The sequence below is a fragment of the Gossypium hirsutum genome, chromosome A10, assembly GCF_007990345.1.
Source record: "Gossypium hirsutum isolate 1008001.06 chromosome A10, Gossypium_hirsutum_v2.1, whole genome shotgun sequence".
Lineage (NCBI taxonomy): Eukaryota > Viridiplantae > Streptophyta > Magnoliopsida > Malvales > Malvaceae > Gossypium > Gossypium hirsutum.
In genome coordinates this window covers 108,586,270-108,596,003 of record NC_053433.1, presented here as the reverse complement: position 1 = coordinate 108,596,003, position 9,734 = coordinate 108,586,270, and the positions used below count along the sequence as shown (strand labels likewise).

The 9,734-nt window shown below is 33.0% G+C and overlaps 1 protein-coding gene across 2 annotated transcripts; it reads left to right on the top strand.

The window, feature by feature from the left end:
* The first annotated feature begins 311 nt into the window (after nucleotides 1-311).
* LOC107896262 (proteinaceous RNase P 1, chloroplastic/mitochondrial) lies at nucleotides 312-6,672 on the top strand. 2 transcript variants are annotated; one of them, XM_016821377.2, is made up of 6 exons: nucleotides 312-1,945; nucleotides 2,805-2,894; nucleotides 3,747-3,916; nucleotides 5,583-5,703; nucleotides 6,058-6,126; nucleotides 6,348-6,672. In XM_016821377.2, exons 1-6 carry the CDS (start codon nucleotides 770-772, stop codon nucleotides 6,447-6,449), a joined length of 1,728 nt encoding a protein of 575 aa, XP_016676866.2. In that variant the 5' UTR covers nucleotides 312-769; the 3' UTR covers nucleotides 6,450-6,672. The 2 variants fall into 2 exon arrangements, 1 of the variants encoding a protein (XP_016676866.2); XR_005902784.1 differs by lacking the exon at nucleotides 6,348-6,672 and adding an exon at nucleotides 4,719-4,773 and having other exon boundaries at nucleotides 352-1,945; nucleotides 6,058-6,113.
* Nucleotides 6,673-9,734: the final 3,062 nt, after the last annotated feature.

Genomic DNA, 9,734 nt, shown 5'->3' with positions numbered 1-9,734 from the left:
TATAATTAATTTTACTAAAATAATTGAATAAAAAATTTACTTGATAATAATTTTGATTCTATTAAAATTTTTTACTTGGCGATCTAGATTAAACAAATAAGAATAATCCCTATTTAAACCTTGCACATAAGACATAAAAATACGGCACATTCATATTGTTATTTTCCCAGTCATATCAATTTTTAATAATAAAAATAAATAAAATTTTTAATAAAAAAATTAATTTACCCTTTAATATATTATGGATGTACTAATTTATTAATTTTTAATAAAAGAGCAAAATATAGTCTGAGGTACTTTTAAATCGAATTATATAAATCAAATTATATTTTATCATGTCTAAAGCTAGGCAACTATTATTTTTCTGTGACAGTGGCCGGATAATGGGCTTGTAAAAGCTTATCCTAGCTGGCTTCTTTCTTCGTCTTCCCTCTAAATTCACCCTCTAGACGCCTCTCTCCACCCGAGAATCCTAACTTCTTCCGGCAACTACCTGCTGCCGATTGGAGCCAGCGTATTTGTCTTCATCACCTTATCCCTCTCAAATTCCTAAAGTTTCGCTTTTTCTTGCCCTGTGAATCTACTACTTCTGGCACGCTTGGTGCCAGCCCGACCATTTTTTTCTCCTTTTTTCAATCATTTCATCGAACAGTTTACTGGCATCCATGTAGACCACCAAAACGCAATGGTGTTCGCAGCTATAATAGTTTTTTTGTTATTCACTTCGTTCCTATTTCTATAAATTTGTCATTTTTGAAAGCAAAAAGTGATGTTAAAGGTAAACCCTTTTGTCCCTTCACTCTCAATGTTTAATAAAATCCCATTTTCTTTACTTTACCGGCGTGGTTTCCGGCGCGCTTTTCGCATCTTTGAGGCTGGCCATTGTAATTCATTTGCCAAACTTGTTAGTATTTCGAACGTTAATGTAAATTTCTTTGCTGTTGATAAAACAAGAAACTTATCTGCGGTTGCTACTGCTAAGAAATCAGGCTTGAATGCGTCTAGTAGTAGTAGAACTAATGAAATGACCAACAAAGCAAAGAAGAAAGCACGAATGGAATCACCTGCGTTTCTGCTTAAAATTAAGCTTGATATGTGCTCGAAGCACGGCAAACTTGAGGAAGCGCTTCGTTTGTATGATGAAAGCATCAGTAATGGGGTTAGTCTGAAACTTCACCATTACAATATGTTGCTTTATTTGTGTGCTCGTGAAGCGAGTGGAGATGGGAGTCAGTTGAATGAGTTGAAGGAATTAGGACTGAAGAGGGGTTTTGAGATTTTTCAGAAAATGGTTGGAGATGAAGTTTCTCCCAATGAGACTACTTTTACAAGCATGGCAAGGTTGGCAGTAGCAAGGGAAGACCCGGATATGGCTTTTGAATTGGTGAAGCAGATGAAGAGTCTTGGAATCCCGCCGAGACTAAGGTCATACGGGCCGGCTTTGCTTGGATTCTGTGAGAAAGGGAATGCAGAGAAAGCATATGAAGTGGATGCTCATATGTTTGAATCAGGGGTGACGCCTGAGGAGCCTGAGCTTTCGGCTCTTCTGAAAGTTAGCATCAATACGAAGAAGGCCGACAAGGTGTATGAGATGTTGCAAAGATTTCGAGCCTCAGTGAGGCAAGTCTCGGAATCAACCCTTCAAGTTGTTGAGGATTGGTTTAAATCAAAGGATGCTGCAAGTGTTGGGGCTGAGAAATGGGATGTGAAGCAGATAAAGGAAGCAGTTATAGGAGGAGGAGGAGGGTGGCATGGGCTAGGGTGGCTTGGAAGTGGGAGATGGAGGGTGGTGAGGACTGAAATGACTGAGAATGGTGTGTGTCGTTCCTGTGGTGAGAAGCTTGTTTGTATTGATATTGATCCAAAAGAGACGGAGAATTTTGCTGCTAAATTAACTGAATTAGCATGCAGTAAAGAGGTTAGAGCTGATTTCGTTCAGTTCCAGGTAAGTCTTTAAACTTTATCGTTTTCTAGTTTCTGATATAATAACTTTGAGAAATTGGGAGTTTCTGTTGCTAGTTGTTCTAAGTTTTGGCATTTAAAATCTACTGGATAGCGATGTGCAAATTTGTTAATTTTAAACACTGTTGGAGAGAACAAGTTCATGCAATAACCTTTGGGTGTGTTCTTTTGATTTGTGCGTGTGTGTGTGTTTGTGTCTGTAAGTATGTATGCATGTATGTATGTAATGAAGGGACTTTTAGGTTATTTATACTGGTTAGTCTGTTAATTTAACAAGTAACAGGGATTATAGCCTATAGAAGCTTATGTTACTTCAGTTTCAGTTGTGTTATGTAAATGATGAATGATGAACTTAATTAAGAGATTTATTATAGGGATTTTATCCTTGATTCTCTCCTTTTGCCCCTTGTTCTCATCCAATTTCCAGTCTGTCTTTTTGTCTCCCATCCCTTGTTTCTCTTGCTTATCCTTCTCCAATACTATTTCACTTCTCCTCTGTGGTAGCTGATTGAGTGCTTTATATATTACACTTTTTCATGAATATAAAGCTGTAATTTTCTGTTCTGTACCGGAAAAACCAGAATTGTTTCAAAATTTGGCATGCCCGTTTTTGTAATGTTGTGAACAAATCTAATAACATTTAGAGGTGATCGCATTTCATTTTTAGTCCTCAGCTTGCTACAAATAGCATAACTTACTAGTGAGTTTCCTCTGGTTTTCTGATGCCACTTACTTTTTTCTGATGCCATTGCATACTTCTGTATGCTTTTGGCAAGTGATTCATATTTAGTTCAAGTGGTTCTCAATAATAACATAGCTGATTAGAAAGTGCACTGATCCAGGAGTGGTTGCAGCAGCATGGACCATTTGATGCAGTTGTAGATGGTGCAAATGTGGCTCTCATCAACTCAGAAGCTTTCAATTTGAACCAGGTAAGGGGGGCTATTGCAAGAAGCATAATGTGTTTTATGTTAAGCAAGACAGATCATGGATTTAGATCATCTGTCTCAAATATTTGGCCAGGCCTCTTCCCCATAAACAAAATATTTCCATGTCACCATCCCCATTTCTTTGTTGAAGTATTTGTGTATTTTATCTTAAATCAAGTCAAGTCAAGTCAAGTCAAGTCAAATCAAATCAAATCAATTGTTTTACATTAAGTCATAGATAATTATCAATCAGGATAGTGTCCAAATTGTTTTTCTCCCCTGAAAATTATGTTTTCATAACAAAGAATAAAGGTAATCTCAAAGGGTTCTTATATATCTTGCTAGATGATCTTGCTTCTCTACTGAAAACAAATCATGTTGCATGTTTAATGCTACTATGAACAATGAATTTTGGTCAGTATATACTCTTTTATAATAGATGAATGATTTTGTTTCACTTACCATTAAAAGTAAAAGTTGACTTCACACTTCTAAAATTTGATTATTTTTGCTTTAACTTTGTTGATAAATTATATATTTTAGAACAAGATCTTGATACCTGTACTTGCTATATTTCCTAATTATTTCAAGTAGAAGTGTTGGATGTATGTTGCATATTTGTACTAGGATCAATTTAGATGTTACCTTCATTGATGATTATGTTTTCTTAAACAATTAATCTTTTTTTTTTAATTGAGGCTAAATGAGTTATGAGTCTGATTAAAGAGAAGCATATGGATTGGTACCTGGCATTATATTACATAAGAATAGAGGTCGAGAGAAATAATCATGACAGATGATTACTGATGCAAGACATAGATCTACGATGTCTTTAACTGTTATTTGTGGTTGTAGCTTAAAAATGTTGTAAATAAATTACAACAAATGAGTCCAACAAAAAGGTCTCCACTTATTATTTTGCATCGAAGTCGGATTGCACGGGATCCTAATAAGAGGAAGTGGTTAGAGAGGTGGCAGAGGGCTGGGGTGCTTTATGCTACTCCTTATGGATCAAATGATGATTGGTAAGTTCTTGTTTCATATTCTCAAACGGGGAAACTCCCAATATATTCCCCTCAAATGGTCATATTCTTTTTTGTATTTCAATTTCAATTTCTGCTTTTTTTTTTATTACTTTTCCTTAATCTGTTTTTTTGGGCCCGCCCGGGGGGGGGGGGTGTCAATGCAAGTGCATGTATTTTCATGTAAATTTCCTTGAAAATATGCACTTAATCAAATCTGCAATTAGATTTCCCCTCTCTTCCCCATGCATTGCCCATCTTTTTCCCTTCCATCTCCATTTCTCTGTATGTCTTCCTTCATCCAGTATCATCTGCATTTATGACCCTTAGCTGAGTGATATTGCAAACAATTGTGGCTCTGCTTTCCATTCATTTTCTGTCTTATAGACCTTATAGATATTCATTGTGTAATCAGAGCCACATCTTATCAATCAATGAACTATCCATTTATGTGACAACCGTAGCTATGTTGCTTTTAATTGATTATTCTACCTTGTTACCTTTTGGGTGATGTCTTGGAGGCAGCTATTAGGCACATCAAAGTTTAGGTGTTATCGATATGTGTGAGGCATAAGCATTATAGGGAGGTTTATGCTCTTCTTGTGTTTTATAATAAGTCTTAAGCTAATGGGAACAACTTAGAAAGAAATGCCAAATTATTTAAGTGATTTGTTAATTGAAGTTGACTGGCATCATTTTGGTTAAATTTATTGGTTTGAATGCTAATCCAATCGTTTTTAAATGAAAATGAAAAGGGGAAAAAATTGTTCATTTGCAAAAATAAACTTTAGGTTTTTTTGATTAGCACCAATTGAAGACTTGCTGAGGTCTACTGATGGGATTGAAGCAAAAGTTAAATTGTAAGCTCATTTACCTGCAGACTACTTTTGGGCCTATTTATTATTCAGACATTTACTTTATGGAATATCCATTCCATTTGATTTTGTTAAAATGAATTGCTTCAATAGGTTTAGAGTGTTTTTATATAGTTCAGAACATATTTATGCTTTTGTATCTATATTATTGATTTTTAGAAGTATCCTCCATCGCTAGTGCTTTAAAACTTTGCTATGATATTCATAGATTAAACTTTTAATTTCAAATGCTTATACCTCAGAACATTGAGGTAATGTCTAAACTCAACACAGGTAATGCATTCTACTTAATGCGTTATCGTATTAAACTTTTGGTGATAGACAGCAATGGCGTGAATTGATTATGGTCCTGGCTTTGCCCAAACAATTGTGTTAGATTTGTCGGACGAAGCTTTACTTAAATATAGTATGCATTTTTTTCTTAAATAAAACACACCATGTCAAAGTCATAAAAGTTATTTGGAAATTTAGTTATTAGCTATTCATTGGTTATAATTTCAAAAATATGTTTATGTTTATTTTCTTTTCATAAACTTATTGCTACATGTATCAAACTAGGAGCTAACCAACTAACATATACTAGAAAGATGTTTTCTATACATCAAGGGTTGAATGCTGTGTTTGATTTGTTGATGATTTAGTTTTAAAATTTGAGATCGAAATAGGTTTGCCCTTTAACTTATGGATTGAAGTTGAAACTTTCCTAGTAAATACTGATATATAATACTGAAAACTCAAATAAACAAAATCTTGTACTATGGGAAGTGTTGACAATTGAATGATTATTTTTGTAGGTATTGGCTATATGCTGCTGTTAGTTGCAAGTGTTTACTAGTGACAAATGATGAAATGAGGGACCACTTGTTCCAATTATTAGGGAATTCCTTTTTTCCAAGATGGAAAGAGAAGCATCAGGTATTCTCTCACTCGCTCTCTTCATGTTGTCTTCTATATTTCAGTGCACACTTTGCGAAACTAGCTTCACGCACACTTTAGGTGGTTATTATAGTCAGAGAAGCAGCAATCAATTGTTGAAAAGAAATCCCTAAATATAAGAATTAGGAGCCTAGTTGGTCCATGTAGCCACTCTTAAGAACGACTTTCAGTAGGTATGGATTTGAATCTAACCACTTAGAACCTCTTCTATATTGTATATCTATTGGCAATTTCAAGATTAACTGGTAAGAATGAAATATATTTAACCAACAATCTCATTTATTAACCTTTGTAAAAAAATGAAATAATGTTCATTTTCTTGATAATTTGTAGGTTCGGTTATCTATGACGAGGACTGGTCTTGTGCTTCGTATGCCACCCCCTTATTCAATTGTTATTCAGGTGAGAGAGACAGGTTAAATCCTTGGGTTTCACTGGATATTTCATGCTTTAAGATGCCATGTTTCTATTGGTTAAGGAAACAAAGTAATTAACTCTTATTTGATGTATGATATTATGAAGAAGTTATTATATTTAACATTAAAACCTTAGTAGCAACCAAATAAAATATACTTATGGATTTATTATATTTTCATATTAAAAGTTTGTTAATTTCAATGTAGGAATCGGAAAGCGGTAGTTGGCACGTTCCTAGCATAGCAGACGATGATCTTTTGAATCCAAGACAATGGCTGTGTGTTTCTAGAAGCAAGAAAACGCCATGACTGCCCTTGAACAAGCAAGTGGAAAATCTGAAAGAGGGAAACATGTATTTTATTCTTTTGAAGGTTAGATGCTGCAATTTAACTTAATTTTTTTTTAATTTATGTATTTTGATGTTTCCAAATTCATGTTCTAATAATTATTATTGTAAAACTAGGAAAAAGAATAATGGAAGGATTTTGGCTGAGAAAATATTTATTATGAATATATTACTAGTTGATCCAAGATTTTTTCTTTTTCTTTTTTTCTTTTTGCATAAGCTCTTGTTTATATATATAATGAATCTTACAAAAATAAATAAAAAAATATTTAAAATGAAAATGTTAGTAAAATAATGAACAAATGTGGTAGGGGTCCATTAGTTAAATAATATATTTTTAATTATTGTATTTAGTGTAAAGTAATAATTATTATTCAAATTGTTCAATATAATTAAAATATATTAATTTATTTGACAATTTAAATATTATTGTAATAAATAAAATTTAAATTATAATTAAAGTATTTTATATATTAATTCATATCAATAATAGAAAGCAGCATTATTCAAAATAATAAATAATAAACATCAATAATATAGATTCACATGTAGTTCATGTTAACATGTAAATATTAGTTTTTAACAATAAAAATGGATGAATTTTTTAGGAGGATTAATTTGCTTTTTAATTTAATGCACATGGACTAATTTACCCATTTTTAAGTATGAGGTAGAATTGGATCTCACTTATAGTACAAAGACTATGATACTTTCAACTTTTTTTAGGACATGAATAATCATTATCTCTTTTAATTAGTGACAAAGCTAGAAATTTATTTTAAGGGGGCCAAAGATTAAATTATATTTTTAAGGGTGGTCAAACTGTAATTTTATTATTGTATTAACATATTATTTTATAATTTTTAAAGGGACTACAAAGAAATTTTACCATCTTATGGGCCAAAATACAACTTAACCATTAATATTAACTTAAATCTTCAAAAATTTTAGGACTAAAAAGAAAGTTTACCATTTGAGGAGTCAATGCCTTTACTTTGGTGTCGTCCTTACTTTTAATAAATGAAATTTATTTTTAATTTAAAAAAATAAAATCATTAATTAAATATAAATATGTTTTAAATAAAAGTACATTAAAGATAATAAAATATTAATTATCATCATATATTAATTTAATATTTATTTTCTTGTGAAAATTTTTATATCCCTCCATCAAATGGACACGTGTCAACCCAAAAAGCATCGCTAACTTCGCATTGAATTCCTAAGCATGATCACTTGTCCAACCTCAAATGCAACCATCTACTTGGGCTTAAGGGTGAATATTACCTTAATGTGAACACACTTTCAAGGCAATAAAGAATCTATTTAGGCTTAATTACCTTGTACCGTTAGAGTCCTATGATATGTGCCAATGATTATTTATTATGCTTTTAATGGGGCTAAATGTATATCCCAACATGACATCTTCACGGAAAATGGGACCTCTCCTATAAATACCTTAGAAAATAATGAAGAGTGGATGGACTTTTTAGCACTGTAAAGTTACTCTAAACACTTGTCTTCTCGATCAACCTGTCCTCTTGTCCTTATCTCGACTCCTGGCTTCTACAGGTGAGCTGGCCTCTATTACCCTACCTTGACCTCTTCCCTTGTTGTATTTGTATCAATAATTGAAACGGTGAGCTTGGATCGAACATGTCTCAGATTCAGAAAGATTCAACCCACAAACCTGCCAATCATAGGCAATTTAAGGATCTTACTATTTCTTCTCAAGGGAATGGTGAATATCCTAGCCATGAAGAGATCTTTTTAAGCCAAAAACTCCTTTTGGCACCCTACAAAAAACCCAACTTTCACTCCCCTAGAACGATTCCTAACTGCTCTTAACATTCCCCTGCCTTCTATTACGACCAACCTCGCTATCACCATAAATGTTTCATCAACTAACCAAATACACAAGTTTCAACCAATACTTCGACCTTAGATCCCATATACCAACTCCTACCATGTAGACTCAACCTGCTACTGTTACTACATCCTCAAATCAAACTTCCCCATAGCAACGAGAATCTGAGTCTCATTGTAAGTTAGTGAGATGCATGAAAAAATATGTCTTATGCAATAACAACTCTTAACCCAGCAACACCAATTTTAGGAGCAACAAGAACGTTAACGCAACCTGGATTTGCAAAATGCTCGTAATGAGCAATTAATTATAGAACTATGAGTACTAAATGATACTCCCAAGGTGATGATGTTAGAAAATCGAGTTTGGAAAATATAGCAAAAAATAAATTTAGAGAAAAACTAAAGTTTTAATTTTTTTTCCAAAAGAAGATATTGGTTATGATATCTAAAGTAATAAACACTTAATCAAAATTGTACCTTTCCAATTAGTCTAGGATGAGCACTTCAACCGAGTAATCTTCTTCGTTACCTTCAAGCTCACGTCTACCGAGTGTAGGCTCGCTTCAAATCAGAAAATTTTTCACAAAAATTACTAGTGGGATAATTTTGCAATTTCTAGAATAATCTCTTCAGAGAATTTTCGCTTTACAATTTTCTATTGAATTCAAGTGTGTAAATAATGATCCAAAGCTCTCTTTATATAGGGAGAGTTTAGAAAGTTCAACTATTATTAAACTTAATCACTTTAATATTAAATTAATATAATATTTATCACGATAAATATTAGATTAAATTTAATATTAAATCTTATCAAAATAATATTAAGATAAATATTAAATTAAATTTAATATTAAACTATTAAAATAATATTTTTTTGGAAAAATTAATCTGAAATCAAATTCTCTGGTAGAGTCTCAGTAGGAGTGTAACTTTTCCACTACTCAACCATCGATGACCAACTCGCACCGGCCACCGGGTCGTTGCCGTCGTAGCCACTGGTACTGTCGTGTCTAGTAATGCAGGTGCAACACCCTTATGGCACCCCGAGCAGGTTCGGTTGCTACCAATTCGGTCTGGGTCAGTGACGACCTAACCAGTCTGGTCTAGCCACCAGTTGGACCGTCGACCCAATTTCACATAACAGGCTTGGTTAGACCAATTTTTGGGTCTTGGTCTCGGTTTTGGGCTCTCGGGCCCAATTTACAATTTTAGGTCCAATTTTCAAGTTCAATTACCCATTGGGCCAATTGTCTGACTTGAAAATTAATTTCCAAAAATATCATATTAACTTTAATTGATTTGATTAATTTAATTTTACTTGATCAAAATTAATTTTTCCAAAAATCACTTAGATTTTCCAAATTAATTTTTCAAGAAA

What these genes read in the sequence shown, in the direction of transcription:
- LOC107896262 (XM_016821377.2), top strand. Translation starts at nt 770, where the DNA reads ATGTTAAAGGTAAACCCTTTTGTCCCTTCACTCTCAATGTTTAATAAA. An exon ending in CTGATTTCGTTCAGTTCCAG is followed by an intron (nt 1,946 to 2,804) that starts GTAAGTCTTTAA and finishes GCACTGATCCAG; the next exon opens with GAGTGGTTGCAGCAGCATGG. An exon ending in CTTATTCAATTGTTATTCAG is followed by an intron (nt 6,127 to 6,347) that starts GTGAGAGAGACA and finishes ATTTCAATGTAG; the next exon opens with GAATCGGAAAGCGGTAGTTG.